The sequence below is a fragment of the Schistocerca americana genome, chromosome 3, assembly GCF_021461395.2.
Source record: "Schistocerca americana isolate TAMUIC-IGC-003095 chromosome 3, iqSchAmer2.1, whole genome shotgun sequence".
NCBI classification, from domain to species: Eukaryota; Metazoa; Arthropoda; class Insecta; order Orthoptera; family Acrididae; genus Schistocerca; species Schistocerca americana.
The window spans coordinates 245344392-245372365 of record NC_060121.1 but is presented as its reverse complement, the minus strand read 5'-3'; the positions used below and the strand labels follow the sequence as shown (position 1 = coordinate 245372365).

Genomic DNA, 27974 nt, shown 5'->3' with positions numbered 1-27974 from the left:
ATAGCCGGTTGCCATGGCGACCGCCGCCGACACCGCCCGCCCACAACCGACGCGCAAAGTGGCCGACGACGACCGGGGTGGGGGTGGGGGGGGGGGAGCGTTCCTGCTGCACTTCAGTGAAGACAGAGGGCTCTGTTGTGCCCCGTCCAAAACGATTTTCGTCATTCTCTGTCGAGCGACACGTGGCTAAATTTGTGACTGGATTGAGGGTTCCGTGGTAAAGCCGTTCTGGCAGGGGACGTGAAAGTAAACGTGGGGCTGGTCGAGTTTTGTGACGTCACAACGTGACGTGAATCGCAGAATCCTCGTGGGAAGGAACGTGGCCCATGAGCAGCAAGAACGCTTACTATTGTAACAGCACGGGTTACGATCCTACCCAGGACTGTCATGTGCCGATATGTGCGATGTGGTGGCTGCACAAGGCTGTAAACAAAGCCGGCCGTTGTGGCCGAGCGGTTCTAGGGGCTTCAGTCTGGAACCGCGCGACCGCTACGGTCGCAGGTTCGAATCCTGCCTTGGGCATGGATGTGTGTGATGTCCATAAGTTAGTTAGGTTTAAGTAGTTCTGAGTTCTAGGGGAATGAGAGGTCCCATAGTGCTCAGAGCCATTTGAACCATTTTGAACCGTAAACAAGCAAAGAGTCGACACAGGAATTAATAAGCACTCAGTCATATGACGGGTCCAGGACCGTTTAGTAATGAAAACCTCATCGGTGCATCCATAACTTCCCTAGCAATTGAAAGTGTTAGCTGTTTGCTTGGACAGTGATCCTGGACCTGCGTTATGGTGTAACGTTGCTATAAAATGTTCTTGCTTATTACGTCTGAATACTGCAGGGACTTTAGCGAAATAGTCATGAAACAACACACAGCAAACTTATAATCCTAGAGGCAATAGACACAGTTCTCCACAGTCAATAAACAGGCTTTTAAGCGACAAGACGAGCGGGTGCGATGCTCGTTACCTTAAACAATAATAAGAGAATGTTCGCTGAGCTTGCTTATGGTGCACAACGATAACAGTGTCACTGTGAGAACTACAAGCTTAGGTGTGCAACAGGCTACTCTTATTATTACTGTGTCGCTTAGGAGAATTTAAAACACTTTGTAATTTAAATCAAATCTGAGCATAACAAATTGTTTATTTGCTCTAATTAGACACAATAAATATGAGGTTATCAAAGAGCATAGTTTTCTGAAAATCTGGACTGAATCATGAATTCACTCAAAATAACGCTGACACTGTGGGGAAGCACCACACTATATGGAGGACTGTATGGAGACAACGTAACAAGTTATTCTTATCTGCCGGCCATTGTGGCCGTGCGGTTAAAGGCGCTTCAAAAAAATGGCTCTGAGCACTATGGGACTCAACTGCTGCGGTCATTAGTCCCCTAGAACTTAGAACTAGTTAAACCTAACTAACCTAAGGACATCACAAACATCCATGCCCGAGGCAGGATTCGAACCTGCGACCGTAGCGGTCTTGCGGTTCCAGACTGCAGCGCCTTTAACCGCACGGCCACTTCGGCCGGCAAAGGCGCTTCAATCTGGAACCGCGTGACGGCTACGGTCGCAGGTTCGAATTCTGCCTCGGGCATGGATGTGTGTGATGTCCTTAGATTAGTTAGGTTTAATTAGTTCTAAGTTCTAGGCGACTGATGACCTCAGAAGTTAAGTCGCATAGTGCTCAGAGCCATTTGAACCATTTATTCTTATCTGGGCAGTACGAATTCAGCGTTTATGAGAAATTATCACAAATTATTATCAAATGGGGAACTCAAATTGCGTGCCAGAACAAGTAAATAGTGAGTCGCTCAGAGTATGGTCAACGTTACCGCAAACTGCGAAACTTACTTTTCCCCAACAACAGCTAGCGTGCGCTGTTGTGCTTTGTTATCTATCTTCGATAAACAGAACTTCGTTGTTTCCGTTAAACTTCGATAGGAACTATATGATTTTCTATTAGCATTTTTAATTCATTTCTTCAAGCAAATGTTCCATATACTTTAAATTTACCCCGAATAAAAAGATGATTACCTGCGCCATCTATTGTTATATTTTGCGGCGAGTATCTCATTGCGGTTTTGGAGAATTCGTATTCTATTGTCTCAGTTCGGTTTTCACTGTTTCATGTAGGTTTGTGAGCACGACTCAAACTGCTCGACAGTTTACATCCCAGTTCGGGAAATCTCGGTTTGTGTTCGATCTTTTGATCGGCCCACGATCTAGTGATTATTGTTGGTACTATATCCACGACCTGGCTTAGCGTTTGTACGGCATTGTGGATTTTAATAATAAGAATAACTGTGAAACAGGACTAAAATATCTTCTAAGGTATATTTCGTATGTAACAAAGGCAACTAATCAATAAATAAGAATTCTCAATCATGTTTCTCTCAAATTCTCCAGCTTTCGCTCGGCCCGCGGTCTAGTGAGATCTGATGGTACTATCTCCAAGACGGGTATTGCCACAGTAATTTATTCCCGCGACAGAAATTACAGTCGGATTACCACGATAAATCTGTTAGGCATTTAATTTTTCATTAATTTTCTTTATTGTTTCATTCAAATGTAGAAATTTGAAGTAAATCGGTCAAGTACTTTTAGAAATTTTTGCTAATAACCTTTCCTCTTTATATATCACATACATAAATTTTTCAAGTCAGATTGCGAAATCTTATGCAGGTAGTGATCTTCCTCTTGCCTTCAAGCTAAAGTGTGCAAAACGTGAAAAAAACGGTACGTTTGTATAAAATAAACAAGCGGACACTTTTCTTTATATAGTATATAGTGTTACTGTTCCTATCTTCCTATAATAGTTCAAGTCTTTTCGACAGACTGCCAGTGTCTCTTTGTCTCTTTATCTATTGTGCAACTTTCTTGAGCTAGGCAAGGAAGGTAGTTGAACAGACTCAACAGCTTCTAAAACCACCCTGACACTATCTTAACCCAATCTGACTGTGTGACGCTATTTGACGCACTTGGTCTGAAAACTACATCATACATTACGAGTCCAGCTTCCAGTACCTTCTGGAACTGGATATAATCCAAATTGGTATTAATATGACTGTCTTAATTAAAGTTTTTTTCAGATTTTATTTATATATTGTTTTCCGAAAATAATTATTTAGATGAAGATTTATAGCCCCAATGGTTAATAACAAAGGTTGCAAATTTTGACCATATTAAAAAAGGAGTCTCTGGTTATTTTATAAAATCCATTTCATTATCGATAGTAAAATTAGAAAAGTTATAAATGAAGACTTGTTTACACGAAAATTGAAGTCTAACAGTATTATATATACCGTAAACAGGCTTTTAGAACACTTAAGTCGACAATTGTAATTATTAATTTTCATGGTACAAGATCGATACTACGAAATGGATTGATATGAATAATTACAATACGAGGTCTGTTCAAAAAATCACGGAACTTCGTCCACAAACTTTTTCTATGCTTACCTTTTAGTTATTGTGTATCATATCCTTCGAAATGCTCTGCTCCACAATTGATACCCTGCTCCCAACGCCGTATCCACTTCCGAAAGCAGTCTTGGTGCGCTGGATCGCGCGAATCGCCGTCTGCGATTTCTCTTTTATCTCGTCTATCGTTGCAAATCTTCTTCTTTTCAACGGGGTTTTCAACTTTGGAAATAAAAAACGTCCGTCCACTGGGGCCAGGTCTGGAGTGTACGGAGAATGAGGCAGCAAGCAGCAAAGTGATTTCGTTTCTTGTGCAATAGTCATGCACGACTCATGAGGCGTGGAACGAACTTGGCGGCAACACGATGCATTCCAAGATGCTGTGTCAGGATTTCATGACGTGATCCACCTTAAATGTTACATTCGTCTGCAATCTCTCGGACAGTCAGTCTTCGATTGGCACGCACAATTTCGTTGACGTTTGTGACATGAGCGTCGTCGGTTGACGTCGAAGGGCGTCCTGAACGAAAGTCATCTGTAACATCTGTCTGGTCATTTTTAAACCACGTGAACCATTCGCAACCCCGAGTACGGCTTAATCACTCATCACCGTACGCTTCCTGCATCATTTGGTGTGTCTCTGTAAAGGTTTTCTCGAGCTTCACGCAGAATTTGACGTACACACGTTGCTCCTGTAACACTGCCATCTCGAAATTCGCAAACTGCGCGACACAACGTTCTACTCAATACAGCACTGAAAAATGACTAACAGACATACAACAATGACACTACTGGCATTTACACATTAAAAACTGCCGTGTGCAGGGATGCCAACCACATTTCGCTCCAGCCCACCACTGGCGCGAAATTACGAATGTTCCGGTATTTTTTGAACGGACCTCATACATTATCAGAATAATGGCTTACTGGCAATCAGATATGTTCAGAAATATCTACAGATGAGAAAAAATATAATTTACATAAACAAATTAACCGAAATATTGCTAAAATTTATACGGTATCGGACATTTCGGTTTAACTTGCGGGAATTCCGAAAAGGCAAGGTTCATTACAATGGGTACTTAAATAACTGATTTTCATTTAAAACTACTTGAATGAGAATACAAAAAAAGAATAAAATCGTTACAAATTAAGCTAAAATGAAAAGGAAATCAGTGTGCCAGAAGCAAAAAAATTTCCTTTATTGCACCAGAAGAAAAAATATGATTTTAAAGAAGCAAGGAAAGACATCCAGTCACATTATGCGAAATTTTTTGGAGAGAAGGCCCTTTAAAAAAACCGTCGGTAGAGGATAAGACTTTTGACCTAATGGTTGAAAAGAAAGAAAAGTGATAAAGTAAGTGCCCGGAAACCAAGAGGTCGCGGCATCGAATCACGTTGGAACACCGGACATTTAAAAGTCCGCCTTTAAACTAGCCTCCACCTCTCAATGATGTGAAGATTCGTCAGCAACGACACGTGATTCGGATTCCATGTTGAACTATAGGTCTTCCTTCCCCTGTAGGACCAAGGTTGTGTCCTATGTAATCGACAGAAGCGACCGACAGCGCGCGACAACTTCAGGCGACAAAACACAATCGTAAGTATAGTTATGGAACTGCCCTACGTGAGCGACATCTGTGTCGCTGGCTGTCTCCCGCTGCAACTGGCGACGTTTGAATTCAAACGTGTTTGAACGTTATCGCTGAAGCACGCGCGACATACAGCGACAGCCACGTGTCTTCTCGGCAAAGCAGTGGAGCACACGCGACGGCAGCTATGAAATACTTGTCATCCGATTTTAAGAATACTATTCGGTGAAAAAATTTGATTCTTCTAAATCTTATAGCTTGATGTCTTTAAACGATAAAGGTCTGAATATAGTTTTGTTATTCGTCATAGTTACCGTGCTGCACGAAATTGGGTACATGGCTGCACGAAATTTTTAAGAATTTGCAGAGGTAAAATCACATTGCGTAGACTTTGCGTATAGTTCATTTAAGGCCATACATTACTGCGTATGAAATGTAACCAATACATCTAAATTGTATTTAAAGTTGAGATCGGAATGATATCTCTCTTCATTCTTGAGTTATTGGTTGTTATATCCACGGACGGTCGCTCGCGGCGCGTCCGAACCTTTCCTGCACTTTGGGAATCAAGTGATCGTAAAAATCGTCGTATCACATGAACGGTTTGAGATATCGAAACGACGATTTTTGGTTGGTTGGTTGGTTGGTTTGGGGAAGGAGACCAGACAGCGTGGTCATCGGTCTCACGATTTTTGGAAATGACATCACGCAGAAAGGACTATTTTAACACTCGATACGTTTTTGTAAACGCGTGAGCAGAGCGAAAACAAGACTCCCTATAAATTATACCACGAAATTTTGTACGAATTTTCATAGCCAAACAAAGGGAGAGAAACAGGTAAACGGGGTATCACAGTGACTAGCATGAGGCCTAGTTTTGCGTGAAAATATTTAACAGCTTGAAAGTAATCAGGGCAATTAACGAAAACTTAATTAATGAGTTGGGAAAAAATGAAATATTTCACGGAAAGCTGCTGCTAAGATATGTAAATGAAGTGTCAAAACTTTCATCTGTTCAAGGCCTAGCTGTTTTGCACATAAAAAGATACATTGGTGGGGTATTTAAATGTCAAAAAGGCTTCCTTCGAATGAAGTATGTTAGGAAGGCAAACGAGGAGTCAGTAAGATCATGCTTTCTGAATAAAACTTGAGAATGAAAAATGAAAGAAATCAGTCAAATATTTTATGAAATTATTTGTGTAAAAGAAATAAGTATATCAGAGAAACGTTCTACATGCCTTTGAATGATGCTCGAAATCGCAAACAGGAAATGAGATGCACCAAACGTTTCCCTAATATTTTTTATTTCATGCTTTTAGACAAATCATTACACAAAACGTTCGACTTTCTTTCCAAAAATTTCGTGTGCTATACTTTTACAGACTGTTTAGATTAATTGAAACGCTTGGCCTTAACACTGACTGTTGATGAATTACGTTCGCAACATCAAATATCTGTAAAATTTCATTCAGTATACATAAAACTTAGTATACAGTATTGTAACTGAGTCAGTTAAACTATAGAAGGAACCCAGGACCTTTCTGAAGCACGCAATTACGTACTGTAACGCTACCTCTACACCACAACTACCTATAATTTCGTATTATCAATCTATGTATTTAGGTAGTTAGTCTCGTAGTTAGTCAGTCTTCCGCATTTATTGGCTGATAAAAGCTCTTGATCATGTAACAGACATTCCTATTTAATTTACTGATAAGATAGTCGAATGATCCTCTTCACGTGTACTCGAAGTGTGGTGGTCTTCGTAGTTGACGATATTTATGAAATTCTTGCATTGCGATTCCTCCCTTTATAAATTGCATGCACAGCATTTCTTTTGGCTTTATTTTCTTAAGTAAACATAATTTTCTAGCCTTACTCTCCAGCTACAATATTCTTCAGTTTTATAGAAACAGCTGGTTGGCTCTAAGCAGCCATGTTATAGCGCGACATGGTCGCTCGTACGCACGAGACACGAGCTTTTCGCCCAAAGCTGCTGCTTGTCGCTGGAGTGTCACGTATCCAGAAGTCGCTCGCTGTCGGTCGCTTCTGTCGCTCACGTAGGACACGGGCTAATGGGGTAGATTGTGGAGGCGCGTGTCGCCGAAGTCGCGTCCAACTGAAAGACTTGTACAAGGCCACTGAACCACACGAAATCATTGTTATTAATGATTCACTTCCGAATACTAACACGTTTCAGTAGCTGAGGCAGTACAACATCCGCAGATCAGAACACTGGACTCGAATTCAGGAGGACGATGGTTCAAACTCGCGTCCGGCCATCCTGATTTAGGTTTTCCGTGATTTCCCCAAATCGCTTCAGTCAAATGTCGGGATGGTTCCTTTGTTAGGGCACGGCCAACTTCCTTACCCATAATTTCCTAATCTGATGGGACCGATGACTTCGCTGTTTGGTCCCCTCCCCCAAATCAATCAATGAATCGATTTTAGTAAAAGGTGTACAGCTTTGCTTCCGCCATTTTTCCCAACATTTGAGGCTTTAATGAAACAAATTGGTTACACATGTATCATTCAAAGTATTTTCCATCGCTGGCCACTACTTTCTCCCATCTTTCGGGCAGTGTACGAATCCCGCGTCGATAAAATTGTTCATCTTTTGAAGCGATCCACGAATCGATCCAATTTGTGACTTCTTCATGAGATCACAATTTGTGGTCAGCCAGGCCATGCGCCATTGACCTAAACAGGTAATAGCCAGAGGGAGCAATGTCTGGAGAATACGTCGGGTGGTGTAGGACTACCTATTTTAATGTTTCGAAGCACGTTTTGACCTCTTTTGCAATGTGGGGTCGAGCGTTGTCATGCTGCAAAATCACTTTATCGTGCCTCTCGCGATATTGCCACCGTTTGTCTTTTAATGCTCTGCTCAAACGCATTAATTGCGTTCTATAACCAGAACCTGTGAATGTTTCACTTGGTTTTAACAACTCATAGTACACGACGCCGGGCTGGTCCCACCAAATGCAGAGCTTGATCTTGGAGCCGTGAAAATTCGGTTTGGCCGTCGACGTGTAAGCATGGCTGGGATATCCCCATGATTTTTTGCGTTTAGGGTTATCGTAAGGAACCCATTTTTCGTCCCCGGTCACAATGCGATGCAGAAATCCCTTCCGTTTTTGCCTCTGAAGCAACTGTTCACAAACGTCTCTTCGTTTCAGCTCACGCGGGACCCAAGTTCCTTCTTTCTGAGTCATGCCGATAGCCTTGAGACGTTTTGAAATGGCTTGCTGTGTCACTCGCACTAATCAAGCCAATTCTCCTTGAGTCTGACGCGAGTCTTCACTCAGCAATGTCTCAAATTCTGCATCTTCGAAAACATTCTCTCTTCTACCACTTCGCCCGTCTACGACGTTAAAATCACCGTTCTTGAAGCGTTGAAACCACTCGTGACACGTTCTTTCACTAATAGCGCCATTACCATACGTACTTGAGAGCGTTCGATGAGACTCAGCCGCTGTTTTCTTCATACTGAAACAAAACAGTAACACCTCCCACAAATGACGAGAACTGGGCTCGTAATTTTCAGTTAATAACAACTTTATGATGCAGACACAAATCGACTAATGTTTGAATGAGGTTGTGTTGACCGAGGTCGAAGCTAACTGCCTGACGTCTGCGATCTGTTTCTTCTGACCGCTACTTACCGTTGTCGCTACCTATCGGCAAAAGGCGGAAGCAATGTTGTACACCTTTTACAGTTACCCACACCATGCTGAACTATTTAAGTATTATTTACTCCAACAGACAAATATCAGCATCTCCATATGAAGTAGTTACAAGTCTAACCAAATGGAAGAAGATAAAAAAAAACTATATTTCACTGTTTTTAAAATCAATCATCCTTACATTGCCACTTCAGACACTCAAATCATTTTGATTCTATTTGTCATACTAAAAGAGTTATTTCCTAAAAAATAACACTCCCCCTCCTTTCCTCTGTCCTTTTCCCGGGCTCCCTCTCCCCCCTTCCCTCCTCTTTCTTCCCCACCTCCCCTCTCTTTGCCCACTTCTCTCCCCCAAGTCCTTTTACATTTCCCTCCTCTGCCTCCTCTCATTCTGTCTCGCGTCTGCCCTTCTCCCCCTATATTAGTCCTCCCCCTCCTTGGTTCCCCCCCTTTTCGTTTTTTCCTCTCCTCCCTCCTTGTTTTCCCCCTACTCCCCCCCCCCATCTGCCTTGGATCGGGAGTGCCATCTTTGTGCCGCCTTTTTCGTGCAGTGTTTTACAGTGTGTTTTTCCAGTGCGTGCTCTGTGTTGTGTCTTTTGGGACGTCTAGCGAACAGCCATCATACTGTCGCTGGGTGTGCTTTCTCCCTCTTTTTTTTTTTTTTTTTTTTTTTTTTTTTTTTTTTTTTTTTCACTTGCGAACAGAAACCAGACTATCGCCATGATTTTTAATTGTGTGTCTACTATGTTACTTGTCTGATTCCTGTGTATTTTATCAACATCGCCAACCCCTTTTGCTTTCTGTTTTAACTTTACGCATTTTTACGCCATTTTACACTTTAAATCACCATTTTATCGCCTGCTTTTTCTTGTTTCTTTCTTCTTCCTTTTTTAAACAAAAGTCTGTAGGCTGTAGAGGAGCATAGTAAGCTGCTGCCAGCCCGCCCCCTTCGGGGGGAATTGAAAATCAATAAAGAAGAAAAAAAAAAAAAGAAAAAACTGTTTCTTAGGAAACTATGATGCGTAAAAAAATTACTGTACGTGTGATACCATGGTCCGATGTAAGAGACGGTCTGATGAGCCTCATCAGATCAGGTTAAGTAAACAAATAATTAAAAATAAAACAAAAAGGAGAACTTCGGTTTATTACCTTTTTACTCCCCTTCATATACTGAAGTATAATGAAATAGGAGAAAACAACGAGAAGATTATAATTTATCATCTTTCTTCTGCTATGTCACCTTCCAAATCCTTAATCAGAAAGACACAATTAAGAATCGAAAATATTTTTAACTTCAGTGTATAGCGAGGTGACGCAAGTCATGGGAAAGCGATATGCACACATACAGGTGGCAGCAGTACAGCTTAAGAAGGGTATAAAAAGGAAGTGCATTGGAGGAGCTGTCATCTGTACTCAGGTAATTCATGTGGAAGGGTTTCCGACGTGGTTATGGCCGAAAGACGGGAATTAAGAGACTTTGAACGCGGATTGGTAGTTGGAGCCAGTCGCATGGGACATTCAGTTTCGGAAACCGTTAGGGAATTCAATGTTCCGAGATCCACAGTGTCAAGAGCGTGCCGAGAATACCAGCTTTCAGGCATTGCCTCTCACCACGGACAACGCTGTCACAGTACAAGCGAGCGTAGCCGCATTTGCATAGAGTTGTCGTTATTAACAGACAAGCGACACAGGGTGAAATAACCACAGAAATCAACGTGGAACGTACGACAAATGTAAAGTCGCTGATGCGAACCTTTGCATGGAGTTCGACTCGCAAGTAGTCGGTTCGAAGCCTAATGGTGGATGAAGTTTTTCCCGCCAATATTTGCCCGGCAAGGGGAAGGAGAAGTAGTGGCGGCGTGACGTTCCTGATCTCCATAGCTCACGCCATGTCCCGCATTAAATTTCAGTTCTCTCACGCAGTGTTTTTTGCCGACTGCAGCCCGTGGTCTATGCGTGTTTCGTTTTTGTTTGTGGTTGCAGCCTAAAATGGTGGCAAAAATCTGTTCTAGTTAACTTTAAGGATGAAAGTGGCGGTGGCATTAGAGATAGTTTTTGTTTGTAGGTTAAGCCGGCCGAAGTGGCCGTGCGGTTTAAGGCGCTGCAGTCTGGAACCGCAAGACAGCTACGGTCGCAGGTTCGAATCCTGCCTCGGGCATGGATGTTTGTGATGTCCTTAGGTTCGTTAGTTTTAACTAGTTCTAAGTTCTAGGGGACTAATGACCTCAGCAGTTGAGTCCCATAGTGCTCAGAGCCATTTTTGTTTGTTTGTAGGTTAGATATAGTTTGGGAGTAGTGTGGGTGTTAGGAGCCAACGTCTGAAGTGGAATAGGTCTAGAGCGGGTGGGGTGGGAGCGGGGGGAGGGGTGGGGGAGGGGGGAGGGGGGGAGGGGGGGAGGGGGAGAGGGGGGGAGGGGGCGCCTGTTAGTGTTACTGCTTCTGTATTGTAGGGTACCGGGTTCGATTCCAGGTCGGATCGGAGGTTTTCCTCGCCCAGGGACATAATCATTTCATTTCAACTTCATCGCAAAGACTGTCCGTCCGTAAGGTCACATAAAGCTAGGTTCGCCCTTGGTGCTATTCGAGAAAAGTAGGCTACTTGCCAGCTTTTACCACATCCCTTCTCTTATCATACAACAAAAAGACGGCTCCTCGCTATACAAACACGAAATTGGTGACGACGAGTACGCGTATTCTCCTTGTTAATGAATATGTCTGCACTACACGCTGGATTGTCTGCCTTTCTCCTTCACTGTAGCACTTCGGAGATCTGGTTTCCATTTATACAACGAGTCCTCACGTTTGCCTTGGGCTTTGAATTACTTGGGTGTTTCTTGGAAGATCAAAGCCAGTCGGGTTTACAGGATTACATTAGAATTTCTTGAGATCCGCAGTTACAGTATCTTCCCAGGCTTTCTTCCAGTATAGCACAGTAACAAAGTTGTTACTTTCTAAGCATATAGTTTCCTCAAATGATGGTTTTCTGCAGCGGAGTCGTTTAATACACTCATGCTCACAAATTAAGGATAATTGCAGAATGTGGTGACACACAACGTGGCACTGCACAAAACTGGCGCTAACAGCATAGGCACATAGGGAACACACACGACACAGATCTGTAAGTCCACGGTATTGGTGATAAGTTGAGAAAACCGTCCCGGAACACATGTGCTACAAAACGCCACTGTTTCCTGCGCCTGTACCCCGACATCAATAAGGGATATGATCACCATGCACCCTTACACAGACCGCACAACGGGTTGGCATACTCTGGATCAGGTGGTCGAGCAGCTGCTGGGGTATAGCCTCCCATTCTTGCACCAGTGCCTGCCGGAGCTCCTGAAGTGTCGTAGGGGTTTGAAGACGTGCAGCGATATGTCGACCGAGAGCATACCAGACGTGCTCGATGGGGTTTAGGTCTGGAGAACAGGCAGGCCACTCCATTCGCCTAATATCTTCTGTTTCAAGGTACTCCTCCACAATGGTAACTCGGTAGGGCCGTGCTTTATCATCCATCAGGAGGAAGGTGGGACCCACTGCATCCCTGAAAAGGAGGACATACTGGTGCAAAATGACGTTCCGATACACCTGACCTGTTACAGTTCCTCTGTCAAAGACATGCAGGTGTGTACGTGCACCAGCCATAATCCCACCCCACACCATCAAATCACGACCTCCATACAGTTCCCTTTCAAGGACATTAAGGGGTTGGTATCTGGTTCCTGGTTCACGCCAGATGAAAACCCGGCGAGAATCACTATTCAGACAATACCTGGACTCGTCCGTGGAAACAGCCTGGGACCACTGTTCCAATGACCATGTAATGTGTTCTTGACACCAGGCTCTCCTGTGACCAGAGGTCAGTGGAATGCATCTTGCAGGTATCCGGGCGACTAAACCACGTCTGTTCAGTCGTCTGTAGACTGTGTGTCTGGAGACAACTGTTCCAGTGGCCTTACTAAGGTCCCGAGCGAGGCTACCTGCAGTACTCCGTAGCCATCTGTGGGCACTGATGGTGAGATATCGGTCTTCTTGTGGTGTTGTACACAGTGGACGTCCAGTACTGCAGCGCCTGGACACGTTTCCTGTCAGCTGGAATCGTTGCCATAATCTTGAGCTCACACTTTGTGGCACGCGGAGGGCCCGTGCTACGACCTGCTGTGTTTGGCCAGCCTCCAGTCGCCCTAGCATTCTACCCCTCATAACGTCATCAGTATGTGTTTTTTGAGCAATTTTCAACACACAGTCGCCATTAGCACGTCTGAAAACGTCTGTACACTTACTCGCTGCACCGTACTCTGACATGCACCAACACACCTCTGCGTATGTGGACTGCTGCCAGCGCCACAGTGCGACGATCGCAGGTCAAATGCACCGCATGGTCGTACCCCGAGGTGGTATAAACCCGCAAACCGCCGACCATAGCGTTGTTTCATAATGTATCAGCATTTTCCATAATTTACGACCATGAGTGTATATTTTGCTGCGTACTCATCCACCGTTTTTTGAATCCACCGTCCAAAAGAGCCTCGAATGAGAGTGTCCGCACGTTCAAACATTGCAACAGTCACAACTGTCTGCAGCCAGCATGCACGCGGGAGATCGGCCAGGCTTGCGCAATCTTGTTTCGATGATGGATAGACGCCTCCCCCAACGACTCTCCGTGCTTTTGTTCACTGCCAGGTTTCCGTAGGCATTCTGCAAGCATCTATGGATATCCGTGGTGCTCCGGTTATCCGCCAAAAGAAACTGAATGATAGCTCTCCTCTCGGAACGTCCATCCGCTACAGACGCCATTTTGCAGACAACGTATAGCGCTTCCACCTGTCGGAACTTCATGAAACTATAAGGGCTCAGTCGGCAATATGTCACGATGCCCCACAATAAATTCCGCATATTTTCAATTGAAATTGATCGAGAAAAAGAAGGGGTACGTTACTTAATGAACGGCCCTCGTATTTCGACTTATTAGCTCCTTCAATGTGTGCGCTACCTTCCGAATCAACTTCTACACCAGAACGCTGCCAATCGTCCAGTTCCCGGTCTGAACATGTGCCCGGAATCCCTCCGGCCGGGCTGCGGTAAACGCCCTGGTCGGCCGTGGGCGGCAGCGTGTGCGTAATGCGAAGGCCTAATCACGCCGCCATAGCTACCGACGCTTCTGGCGCCCTCATTAAGAAACCGCCACCGCAGCAGCACCGTCGCAGCGCCCCGAACCTTCGTCTCCCCACCCCCTTCCCCCCCACCTTTCTCCCTCCCCTCCCTCCCTCTCGCTCTCTTCCCTTCTGTGTCTTCTCCTCGCTCTGCTTAGTCTTTCAAATTTGCGTTCATTAAGCCCTAATTAGTCCTCTTGAGGTTTTCCGACAAGTAATTAACTGCTACTGCTACTTTTTGTGTGGAATGTGGCGGAGCGGAGGAGACGGCGGATAAGGTTCTAGATTGTTCCCGCTCTCCACTTAAGAACAACAACTTGAAACCAATGTTTCGGCGGAACTCCGCAATTTACATCATCGCCGTCTCCCGCCTATACCTCAGCCCCTGTCTTCCGCCCTACGCCCGCTCCTCAACCCTTTTTGCTCCGCCGTGGCCCGCGGCGCTTCTTGTAAACGCTGAATTTAACTAAACACTTAGTTGGTCTTTAAAACAATCCCTGCCTCCGCCCGCGCCGCCCCAGTCTTGCAACTCTAATTAGCAGCCCAGTTTAATTACTTGAGCTCATTTAGGAAGATTATGAACAAGGAGAGAGTCTTATATGGTTAAATGCAAGGAGGGAGGACGGCGAAAAGACTGCCAGATCATTCGCTTCTTCGAGCGGACGCTTCCGAGGGATGCCGGACTATGAATTCGGCGTTAAGTTTTTTTTCGTGTCCTCCGTTTGACTCAAAAGTCGATGCCTAATTGCTTGACTAATCGGAACGAAAGTCTAGTCAACAGTACCTCAACCAGTGCCTCAGGACACGGGGCTATTATCACAGCTTTGATGGCACTCGACAAACATAAGCACCCAACCGTCAGAGAAAACTTTTGTGGATTTCAGTGAAAAGTTTAGCTTTCTTTAGATGTGCTCTTGCGGAACTTTTTTAATTTCTTGATCGCAATGACTTCATATTTTCTAATATTTAGTATTTAGGATTTTTTCGTAGAAAACACCTGCTGCCCTTTAGCTTGTTTGATGCCCTTCTCGATTTATTTCTGACTTGCGCTTAATCTTTTGTCTCTGAATATCTGTTAAGCGCAACAGCCTCCAAAATTTGTTTTATATGTTCTAAATCTTGATCCGGCCTACATTTACTTTCACTCTTCAGCTTTTTCCAACGCGATTTTAATCAATATCAGATCAAAAGTATCCGAACATCTATACTGAAGAGGCAAAGAACCTAGTGCAGCTCCTTAATATTGTGTAGGGCCCCCGCAAACATCCTGAAGTGCCGCAACACGGCGTGGCATGGACTCGACTAATGTCTGAAGCAGCGCTGCAGGGAATTGATACAGTGAATCCTGCTGGGACGTCCAAAATTCATAAGAGTACGAGGGGGCGAGGATCTCTTCTGAACAGCACGTTGAAGGCATCCTAGCTGTGTTCGAATGCTCGAATGTGTGTGAAACCTTACGGGACTTAACTGCTAAGGTCATCAGTCCCTAAGCTTACACACTACTTAACCTAAATTATCCAAAGGACTAACACACACACACTCATGCCCGTGGGAGGACTCGAACCTCCGCCGGGATCAGCAGCGCAGTCCATGACTGCAGCGCCTCAGACCGCTAGGCTAATCCCGCGCGGCCCAGCTGTGTTCAATAATGTTCATGTCTGGGGAGTTTGGTGGAGTGTTTGAACTCAGAAGAGTGTTCCATGAGTGTTTAAACTCAGAAGACTGTTCCTGGAGCTACTCTATAGCAATTCTGGACGTGCAGGGTGCCGTATCGTCCTGCTGCAATTGACCAAGTCCGTCGGAATGCACAATGGACATGAATGGATGCACGTGATCAGACAGAATGCTGGCGCACGTGTCACCTGTCAGAGTCGTATCTAGACGTATCAGGGGTCCAACTGCACACACCCCACGCCATTAGAGAGCCTCCACCAGCTTGAACAGTCCCCTGCTGATACGCAGCGTCCGTGGATTCATGAGGTTGTCTCCATACCCGTATACGTCCATCCGCTCCATACAATTTGAAACGAGACTCGTCCGACCAGGCAACATGCTTCCAATCATCAACAGTCCAATGTCGGTGTTGACGGGCCCAGGTGAGGCGTAAAGCTTTGTACTGTGGCTCAAAAATGGCTCTGAGCACTATGGGACTTAACAGCTGTGGTCATCAGTCCCCTAGAACTTAGAACTACTTAAACCTGGGACATCACACACATCCATGCCTGAGGCAGGATTCGAACCTGCGACCGTAGCAGCCGCGCGGTTCCGGACTGCGCGCCTAGAACCGCGAGACCACCGCGGCCGGCTTTGTATTGTGTAGTCGTCAACAGTATACGTGTGGGCCTTCGGTTCCGAAAGCCCATATCGATGATGTTTCGATTAATGGTTCGGACACTAACACTTGTTGATGTCCCAGCTTTGAAATCTGCAGCAGTTTGCGGAAGGGTTGCACTTCTGTCACGCTGAACAATTCTCTTCCGTCGTCGTTGGTCCCGTTCTTGCACGGTCTCTTTCCGGCTGCAGCGATGTCGGAGATTTGATGCTTTGCCGGTTTCCTGATATTCACGATACACACGTGAAATGGTCTTACGGGAAAATCGCACTTCATTGGGGCCTCGAAGCCGGCCGAAGTGGCCGTGCGGTTAAAGGCGCTGCAGTCTGGAACCGCGAGACCGCTACGGTCGCAGGTTCGAATCCTGCCTCGGGCATGGTTGTTTGTGATGTCCTTAGGTTAGTTAGGTTTAACTAGTTCTAAGTTCTAGGGGACTAATGACCTCAGCAGTTGAGTCCCATAGTGCTCAGAGCCATTTGAACCATTTGGTGCCTCGAAGATGCTTTGTTCCATCGCTCGTGAGCCGACTATAACACCACGTTCAAACTCACTTAAATCTTCATAAGTTGCCATTGTAGCAGCAGTAACCGATCTAACAACTGCGCCAGACACACTGTGTGTTATACAGGCGTTGTCAACTGCAGCGTCGTATTGGGGTGTCTGTTTACGTATCTCTATATTTCAATACGCATGCCTATACCAGTTTCTTTTGCGCTTCAGCGTATAATGGTAATCAGATTTATTAGTTATGAACTGTAGATTAAAATTGAAGAAATTGATAAAAGGTAGGAAATGAAAGAGATGGGACCTGATCAAACTGAAAGAACCAGAGGTTTTTGACAGTGTCAGAGGGAGGATTAAGGAACGATTGACACGAGCAAGGGAGAGGAATGTAGTGGAAGAAGAATGGGCAGCTTTGAGAGATGAAATTGTGAAGGCAGCACAGGATCAAGCAGCTAAAAGGGAGAGGGCTGGTAGAAATCCTTGGGTAAGTTGCTATGGGACCAAACTGCTGAGGCCATCGGTCCTAAGGCTTACACACTACTTAATGTAACTTCAACTTACGCTAAGGACAACACACACATTTCCTTGTCCTGTTCCAGACCTCACGCCACCCTGCGTGAGCTAAAACGCGTGCCTTTCGGCTTCCTCTTGTATCCCGGTGTTGGCTCTCCTGCCAACCCACAACAGTAACATCATAGATTAAGGGTCGACCTGCGACAGCAATCGCACAACTTACGTACGGGCCGCTAGACGCCGCGCGAGCGCAGAGTGCATTGCGGTCGCAGGCGCGCGTGTTGCGTACGGGCCGCGAGGTGTCGCCACGAGCGCAACCGTATATAAGTGCCGACGGAGTTCGGCCAGATCTCGTTTTGTTGGCATCTCATTTTTGCCTATTCTCTTATTTGCTTAGTTGCTTAGCTCCTATTCGTTTATGGCTCATGTTATTGTGCTCTCTTTCAGCCATTCTGATTGTTTTGATTTACTCCCGATTGAGAAGTGCTCATTTTGGCATTTCACTTTTGCATATTTCTCATTTTGCTAATAATATGCTCCTTAGCTTTTTACAGTTGAATTGATTAACATAGTCTCATGTACTGTTTGTTCATTTCAGTCTGTTCATATTTTGATATACAAATACAGTAATAATTACCGGAAGCATTAAACTTGTTTAAAGTATTCTCGATGTAGGATATGTTCTGTCACACAGGTGTAAGGTTTTGAATATAAATTATATACGAAACTGTGATTTAAAAGAATTAATTTTTTCAGTTTGTACATCAGACGACAATTTTGTGATATGAGGGAGAAATTTGAGGGGCGAACCCATGGAAATAGTCTTAAGTGAGCCACTCTAAAATTAAAAATTTGTGTGACACTGAAAGACGTGACACTGTAGGCACCGAAAATTTTTATGTATATAAAATTATACGTCACGATGCCTATACTAGTTTCTTTGGCGCTTCAGTGCATTAGTGGATGTTAATATGGAGCGTGTCCACCCTTCACCTTTATGACTGTTTGAAGTCTCATGGGGACACTTTCAGCGAGGTGTGTGAACGTGTGTGTGGGAATGGTAAGCCATTCTTCCTCAAGAGGTGAGAGCAGAGAAGGTAGCAATGTTGGACGCTTGGGTCGGTACCGGATTCTTTACTCTGACTCATCCCGAAGGTTTTACACTAATTTCAAGTCGGGAGTCCCGACTGGGGATTCTGGGTAGCCCAGTTCATTTCAGGAATGTTACTGTGAACAACCTCCTGTTCCTCTTTTGTACGTACTATACAGTGCTGAAATATCATGTTTATATCCTTCCGTATTTAGCGTTTTCTTAAGCGCAATGAGGAGACCACACCATAAAGACAACAAACATCGTCATACTGTAACACAATATTCGTGCTTCACTGTTGGCAATATACACAAGGCAGGCAATGTTATCCAGGCTTTCGCCAAACCCAAATCCTTCCATCGGATTGACACAGTGTATAGAGGAGTTCATCATTCCAGCTCACTAGTTTCAAATCATCCACTGTCCAGTAGCACCTGCCTTTAGACTACATCAATCATAGGTTAGCACTGAGAACAGAAATATATGGCTAATGAATAACTGCTCGATCGTTGCACCGCCTTCCTCCTAACTCCCTACGCGTAAACACTATGCCAACTGTACTGCTGGTAGGATTTCGGTACTCGCTACTGACTTCTTCCTCTACTTTACGGCAAGCTGAGAAAGAGAGAGAGAGCCGGCCGGTGTGGCCGTGCGGTTAAAGGCGCTTCAGTCTGGAACCGCGTGACCGCTACGGTCGCAGGTTCGAATCCTGCCTCGGGCATGGATGTGTGTGATGTCCTTAGGTTAGTTAGGTTTAAGTAGTTCTAAGTTCTAGGGGACTGATGACCACAGATGTTAAGTCCCATAGTGCTCAGAGCCATTTGAGCCAAAGAGAGAGAGAGAGAGGGAGAAGAGGGTGATATATACGTGCGTATTATTAACCCCTTCCCCCAAAAACATTTATCCTCTTCATACCTCGTCTACATTACCACAGATGACGTGTCACTAATCTCATTTGTACTAAGACTGCAGTACACGTGAGGCGCCTATTTGCTTCCGCTGCCCTGAGTGGAATGCATAAGTTCTAATAAACGTTCACCAACCTGTAGTCTTCTACAGCTGTTGTCCCCTGCGCAGAAAACAGCACGTAGGTCGTGATTCCGTAATATTGACTCTGTAAGAAACTCTTTGCGAGGAACTGTCATTTTAGAAATGATTTAATTTCGGAGGCAACATGTCTGTCCCCCGACACCGCAGTAGCAGCTCTATTCACAAATTAGACATTACAAATTAAGTCTTAACTGATACCGCGGCGGACAACATGTCCGTCCTCAGACACTGCCGAACCAGCTCTGATCTTACAGCCGGCCGAAGTGGCCGTGCGGTTAAAGGCGCTGCAGTCTGGAACCGCAAGACCGCTACGGTCGCAGGTTCGAATCCTGCCTCGGGCATGGATGTTTGTGATGTCCTTATGTTAGTTAGGTTTAACTAGTTCTAAGTTCTAGGGGACTAATGACCTCAGCAGTTGAGTCCCATAGTGCTCAGAGCCATTTGAACCATTTTTTTCTGATCTTACATCCGAACCACTTCGCCCGCCACCCAAGTTAGGCGCCATCCGAGGATCACCGAAGTGCTTCGTCTGCCTTTTAGTTTCGTAGTTGTTTACTTTTCTGCTGGTTGTTAATACTTGTGAAATAATGGAATAATAGTACGCTATTGAGAGATGCTTCAAATATGAAATATAAGTAAATATGCTGTTTAGTTTGTCTAATATTAACAGCAGAAGAGTGTCATTTTGGCGCGCAACTCCCAATCGCGAAGGAGGACCACACTTTAGGCGGTCTTTCTCACGTTACCCGTACCTACCAAACCATCTGTCATCGGTACCTCACACCACATTACGTCATCTTGCAACTGCTGTCTTCTCAACTGCTCTAAAAAGAGCTTCTTGTGTCTGAATATGATGGCTGCAAAGTCAGAGATATTACAACTTCATGCGATTCTTTACAGCTCTCCACAATTACCGACGGTCCCTGTCCTTCAGCACATGAGGTCGGCCTAATCTTGCTTCAGCTGCGATTCTTCTTTTGCCTTTCCACTTCGTAATCAAATTAACGACAGTTGGCTTAGATTTGTTGCTCGGGTGACATCCGGTATTTTTTTTTCCCAACGACGATCAAATGTTCAAATGTGTGTGTATTCCTAAGGGACGAAACTGCAGAAGTCATCGGTCCCTAGACTTACCCATTACTTAAACTAACTTATGCTAAGAACAACACACACACACGCACTAGGGAGGACTCGAACCTCCGGCGGGAGGGGCCGCGCAATACGTGACATGGCCAACGGCGATCCACATTTCTTGGTGTCAAGTAGGAATATGTGTTCACTTTATTTATTTGGTAAACTTGTGGAGTTAACTTATCAGGGCCTTTGCTTTGGCCAGTAATATACCTCCAGCTAATGTAGTAGTTTATATTTTCATTGTACTAGTGATCGTTGTACTTTACAACGGTGCCATGGGAGTGGCACTGTTCGACCCTATGTTCGTATATGACAACTGAACATCTCAAGTTGTCTACTTTATTACATAATTTCGTCGACCGCTTCCTGATCGCTCCATTTATTGTGTCCGTATGGAGTTCGTTATATAGATCAACTATTCTGGTATAACGGCTGACACCAACTATCCATCGAAGTATTATATTTTGTACTACTTGGAGGTGATTTATGTGTGTTTGGCCAGCCAGACACCAAACAGAACTGCTGTACAGCATTTTAGAAAGGACTGTTGCTTTATACAGCCAACGGCCTTGCCGCAGTGGTAGCACCGGTTCCCGTCGGATCACCGAAGTTAAGCGCTGTCGGCCTGGCCTAGCACTTGGATGGTTGACTATCCGTTGTGCCGAGCGCTGTTGGCAAGCGAGGTGCACTCAACCCTTGTGAGGCAAACTGAGGAGCTACTTAATTGAGAAATAGGGGCTCCGGTCTCGGAAACTGACATACGGCCGGGAGAGCGGCGTGCTGACCATATGCCCCTCCATATCCCCATCCAGAGACGGCTGTGGGCTGAGGATGACACGGCGGCCGGTCGGTACCGTTGGGCCTTCATGGCCTGTTCGTGAGGAGTTTAGTTTAGTTTAGTAGCTTTATACAGTCGTAACTTGGCTGTGGTGTTTAGGTACAAACTTTTGAAAAAGGGGAAAAGTTTCTTAGCTATTCCAGTGGCTTTGTTTCTAAGATCCTGTAAATGTTTATGGAGGAATAATTGTTTGTCCAGGGTAACCCATAAGTATGTCGTTTTAGTACTCGATGAAATGTCTTGTCCATCCAGACTCAATTTAACAGGCATCTGCAGGTTTTTTTTTGCTGAAGTAAATGCCAGTCATCTTAGCCGGGCTTAACTGTACTTCGTTAATCTTGCACCATGCCACTGCAGCTTCGAGTGGTTCTTGCATTTGTCTGATATTGGCCTGGATGTATCTTTCGATGGTAAAGTAGGCCGTATCATCACAAAAGTTCGCTATTTGCACTCCAGCGACTGTTGGCATATCGTTGACATAAATATTGGATGATAAGGGTGAGGAAACCGATCCTTGGGACAACCCCGCTCTGCCTTGGAGTGGTACGATCACTTTACTATCTGTCAGGTAATTCGCAACGAGTTTGACACAACAACCCCAATGCCCCCGTTCTTTTGTACTAGCGGGTCCATCTCTGATGTCATCTCGTGGTCAATTCCGCATTACGTATGAGTACCCGGATACCTTTCGTCAGATAGTGTACACATATCTTCTATCGAGTAAGCCGTCTCGCAATAATTTCCCAGTCACTTCGTTTTTCAATTATTGTTACTATTACGTCTTCATTTCGTACGACACCCGTCTATTTATAATTTAACGCGTGGCGGTAGTAGCAAAGTTTCCGTACGTAAGACTGTGTTGTCAGGGACACAGACATTGTACTGACTTTGTGCGTCCGAGCTACACTATGTTGGTGTAGTAATCTTTTACTATTTCCACCAATGTCTAATTGGTTTCATTGTGCTGCTTGTACTGCAGCAGATAGCAACAGCAGGGGAGCGTTCCAGACTGAATTCAAATGGGAATCCCTCGACGGAAGGAGACGTTCCTCTTGAGAAACACTATTCAGAAAATTTAGGGAGCCGGCATTTGAAGCTGACAGCCAAACGATTCTGCTGCCTCCGACAGATATTGCGCGTAAGGACCACGAGGATAGGATTCGAGAAATTAGGGCTCATATGGAGGCATACAGACAATCGTTTCTCCCTCGCTCTGTTTGCGAGTGGAACAGCAAAGGAAATGACTAGTAGTGGTACAGTGTAGCCATCGCCACGCACCGGACGGTGACTTGCGGAGTATCTGTGTAGATGTTGGTAGCACAGAGCGAAGTCTGATGTTGAAATGACTTTACTTGCGGTTTTCACACAGAAGTCGTGCAAAATCAACGATTCTTCTCATGTAGAGCCGGCCGAAGTGGCCGTGCGGTTCTAGGCGCTGCAGTCTGGAACCGCAAGACTGCTACGGTCGCAGGTTCGAATCCTGCCTCGGGCATGGATGTGTGTGATGTCCTTAGGTTAGTTAGGTTTAACTAGTTCTAAGTTCTAGGGGACTAATGACCTCAGAAGTTGAGTCCCATAGTGCTCAGAGCCATTTTCTCATGTAGAGCTTACATTACCTAAAGAAGAACACATCAAGAGTCTGGCAACCTTTTATTGTCTCCCGTGTGTTCAAATGGTTCAAATGGCTCTAAGCGCTATAGGACTTAACATCTGAGGTCATCAGTCCCCTAGACTTGGAACTACTTAAACCTAATTAACCTAAGGACATCACACACATCCATACCCGAGGCAGGATTCGAACCTGTGACCGTAGCAGCAGCGCGGTTCCGGACTGAAGCGCCTAGAACCGCTCGGCCACAACGGCCGGCTCCCGTGTGTCTTTGACCTGTTATTTAGATACTTTGTTTACACGTCACCAAAGTTCCTCTCTTGGACCTTCAATAAGTGATCGTTTAAATGTCTGTCGTGAAAAGACCCGCAGTTTTGCGTGCGGATGGTTCATACCAGTGTTTTATTGGTGAGCGATGTATAGTCTTAGGACATCTGCGTGCGGTTCTGACCTTTCGACATCACACACTTACTCTGTTGGAGTGAACAGTTAGTACTGTATGACTGAAATTCGTACATAATAGAGGAGAAAGCAAAATCAAAAACGGCACAAGTACGAGTGTGGCTCAGTGGTCTTGTGCAAATCTCCTTATTGGACGCCACTTTGGCGACTTACCTATCCCTAACCTACCCCGAGTATCCAATAGGGTAAAGAGGACCTACAGTTTGACGTGGAATGTGAAAGACATGTAGTTTCTGGCGTCTCCTCACATCGTTGAGAGGTGAATGATGATGATGATGATGTTTGGATTGTGGGGCGCTCAACTACGCGGTTATTAAGCGCCCGTACAAATTCCCAATCTTTTTTCAGTACAATCTTGCCACTTGCATGAATGATGATGAAATGATGAGGACAACACAAATACCCAGTCATCTCGAGGTAGGTGAAAATCCCTGACCCCGCCGGGAATAGAAACCGGGACCCCATGATCGGGAAGCGAGAACGCGAATGAGAGGCGAAGGCTAGCCTGAAACGAAGATTGAAAAACAGTTAATCGAAACGTTTTGATTAATGAGCTTGCGAGTATCATTCTTGACATATTTGGGCGTATCTTTTGACTGCATTGACTAAAAAGCTTAAGTTATTTACGCCGCCAAGGGACCGTATGTGATACAAATTTCAACTTGATACTTCAAACAGTTCCACAGAAAAAGGGATGTTTACAGACGGTCGAAAATTTTGATTTCGTGGCCTTAGAAGATTAACATCTCTACGCTACCAAGGGACCGTAGACCTTTGACATAAATTTCAACTTGATGCCTCTATTAGTTCCTGAAAGAAAGGTCCTAATAGACGGACAGCCAGCCAGCCACACAACAATTGAAATATGTTCTTCCCGATATAATTACAATTTTAGTTTTTTTCTGTATTACTTGTATTGTGAAACCCTGCCTCTCACAAATTTTATTATTATATGTCTATCCATTTTAACACGGGTAATGTATCACGAAGCAAATACCGTCCGCAATGGCGGAATGTTACGTGATACCACGTACTTATACGTTTGTAACTATTACCGCGCCATCTATCACAAAGTGAAAAAAGTGGTCCAACTAAAACATTCATATTTCTTTACGTACTACACGAGTATTTAATAAAAAATGGGGGTTCCTACTTAAGAGAAGGCAGTTGATATCTGTTTGACCTATGGCAGCGCCATTTAGAGGACCAAACATAGCGCCATCTGGTTTCCCCCTTCAAGCTAGACGAGTTTCGTTAATTGTTGTTGTTTCGTTTGACGCTTATTTCGTGAGATATTTGGCCTGGTCACGATCAATGGACTACCCTGTATATGTGTGTGTCTGAATTCTGGCACATGTCCGAAGGAATAGAGACCACACATATATAATTCAGACGAGCACGGCTAATGACATCTTTAGTGGGGATGCACACCAGGTTCGCAACTCTTAAGGGAATTGGCGAAATGCCTCGAGTAATGAGAATAATGAGCAAGGGGTACTACGTTCGTTGTATGTGGATAAGTCGAGAATTTGAGTCTGACGGGAGGCGTTCTAGGCTGACCACTGCGTCTAGATGGCGGAGTGGTTATCGCATCTACCTAGTAAGCAGGAGACCCGGATTCGAATCCCGCTCCGGCACAAATTTTCAATTTTCACCTTTGATTTATATCACTGCTCACTCGCAGCCCATGTCTGTAATTGCTTTGGCCGGCCGAAGTGGCCGTGCGGTTAAAGGCGCTGCAGTCTGGCACCGCAAGACCGCTACGGTCGCAGGTTCGAATCCTGCCTCGGGCATGGATGTTTGTGATGTCCTTAGGTTAGTTAGGTTTAACTAGTTCTAAGTTCTAGGGGACTAATGACAGCAGTTGAGTCCCATAGTGCTCAGAGCCATTTGAACCATTTTTTGTAATTGCTTTGTGTGTCAATACATATACTTCGGAGCATCTCATAAGGACTATAGTTCAATTATTTTATCTTGGCGTCTCGCGCACGCCCGCCTTGACGCGGGGCATTGCTGCGTTGCCAATTGCAAACGACGCACGCGCCAAGAGAAGCAGCGCCATAGTACAGTATAGTTCGTAAAACTTAGTTTAGGGGGGAGCGCGCAGTTCATGAAGTAATGCCACCACGGCCGCATTAACTCTTTCGCTGCTACAGAGACGTGCTCCCAGCATTCCGCGCTGTGCGCGATTTTGTCATCACTGCACTGCTCGCCTGTGCTGACACATGGTGTTCCGACTGCTTTGACACACTTATTTGATTTCACAAAATCTATTTGGCCCAAAAATTTGATATTTACACATCTTCTTGACTGATACCTCCCCCCCATAAATGACTTAATTTTGTTTCGATGTTCAACGCAGTTATTGTGCAGCATTAAATGTAGTAAGCCATTGCACGAAAGTTTGAACAGTTTGCAGAGGTAAAAGTCCATAGCGTATACTTTCCGTATGGTCAATTTTACTTGCCACAATGTTGAGATTGAAATGTGGACAAGATACCTAAATTTCATATAAAATTTACTGTATAACAATATCTCATTTAATTTAAGTACCAGATAGGTGTCGTATGTAATATTGAGAAATATTCCGTCTTTCGCGACTGTAATAAGACTTTGAAGCAGTTGGTATAAAGAATGCTTTTTCCAAACTTTCTATAAAAGAAAGTCTGCTATCAAGACATTGCTTTTCTTCAATTACTTTATTTATGACTGAACGTTTCTAAAACTGAAGACGCTTATCCGAGCTCTGCAGTGCAGTCGAGCTCTGGCAACGTCGTTCTCTGTTCATTGGCTAACTGTGTTTTGTGACATCAGATGTGCAGAACGAAACTAAACTCGAACGCCATCGTAAATGACATGCACTTTAATAAAACTTGAAGCAGTAGTTTCTTTCAAGAGTTCTCACATTGTTTTACGCTTTGATCTAACATACGAGGGTAGTCTGAAAAGTTTCTGACCTCAACACGGAGACAGCAGCACCTGTCAACAAAAATGGGGAATTTGTTTGCGCATGCCTAGTAAGACACTCATGAAAAGGGGTAGGATGTGTGACTAGTGATAGAGAATTTGAGAGTGTAGTAGCGTCTGTGAAAAGTTAATTGCGATTTTAAGTTGGGGTTATTCCGCGTGTTCCAGGAAAGGAGCTGACGGGGGACGAGGACGACTCCTGCGGCGTGCGGGAGGACCTCTGCAGCGACGCGTCCGACGACAAGAGCGCCTCTGGCGGCAGCAGCAAGAAGAAGAAGTCGGGCAGCGGCGGCGACGGCAAGGGCGGCGCCGGCGGAGGCGTGGGCGGCGGCGGGGGCGGCGGCGGGGGCGGCGCGGGAGGCGGGGGCGGCAGCGGCAAGCCGCGGCGCGCGCGCACCGCCTTCACGTACGAGCAGCTGGTGGCGCTGGAGAACAAGTTCAAGACGACGCGCTACCTGTCGGTGTGCGAGCGCCTCAACCTGGCGCTCAGCCTGTCGCTGACGGAGACGCAGGTGAAGATCTGGTTCCAGAACCGGCGCACCAAGTGGAAGAAGCAGAACCCGGGCATGGACGTGAACTCGCCGACGGTGCCGCCGGCGGGGCCCGCGGTCGCCGGCCCGCCCTTCGGCGGCTCGCCCTACTCGCACCACCAGCACGGCGGCCTGCTGTACGCGCCCTACCCCTACTCGCTGCCGGGCGCCGGCGCCGCAGCCGCCGCCGCCGCCGCCGCCGCGCCGCCGCCGTCCCAGCCGTACGGCCACCCCTACTTCCACTCGCTGGCCGGCCACCACTCGCTGGGCCACTCCTCATGAGGCTCGCCGGCTCACGGCCCGCGCCGCGCCGCATAGCCTCGCGCTCACCCTCCACCGCAAAGCCGATAAGCCCGGTGCCCGCTTCCCGTAGTTACGAGATCCCCGGGACGAGACGCGCGAACGGACACTGTGCTACGTCTCGTCTCCGAACAGTGAAATCGTCGCAGGACCAAAGTAGCTCGACAGGGAAACTCCTCCCATTTGTTTGGACCCAAAATACTCCGACAAATTCCTGTCTTCACCACGAAACCTTCAATGTGATGGGGTTCAGACTGAAATGTAACTTTCTGACACATTACGGAAGCCAGATTATGTATGTTGGCCCTAGGCCGTACTATGTTGACCCTGAGCCTTATGGGGGCTTTGTCCAGTTTTGTCCAGCTGTCCAATGAGAGCTTCTGTACAGGGACTTGAGGTCCATAAACGCTAATGGACCCTCTGATATAAATATTTGGCTCAGCTTGCAAAAGTGAAACCGCCACTGGACCAATGCAACTGACTGGGGAAAGTCAGCTCCCACTTTCGAGCCTTTAGTAATATCCAGATAAACTGCCTCTGCCCAGAATGAAACGTTAACTGCAATTTACGTTGTAATAAAACTTCCTGACAGATTACAACTGTGAAATGGCTCTGGCTCGGCGCCTGATGAGTGTTTCGCCCAGTTTGGTACGACTCTCCACTGAGATAGCTTCTCCACCAGATCTGGAGGACGAGATGGACACTGTTATACAAGTTACGTCAAGTTTAAAGAGTTAAATTGGCCTAGGACCACAGAAACTCAGCTCCCATATATCGACAGCCTTAAT

At 45.6% G+C, this 27974-nt stretch overlaps 1 protein-coding gene and 1 pseudogene across 1 annotated transcript; both read left to right on the top strand.

Annotated features, from left to right (window-relative positions):
* Positions 1-13: 13 nt before the first annotated feature.
* LOC124605998 (homeobox protein slou-like) lies at positions 14-27168 on the top strand. The gene is made up of 3 exons (XM_047137961.1): positions 14-77; positions 26525-26604; positions 26710-27168. The coding sequence occupies exons 1-3, from the start codon at positions 14-16 to the stop codon at positions 27166-27168; spliced, it is 603 nt and encodes a 200-aa protein (XP_046993917.1).
* On the top strand, positions 21040-21157 carry LOC124607719 (annotated as a pseudogene).
* Positions 27169-27974: the final 806 nt, after the last annotated feature.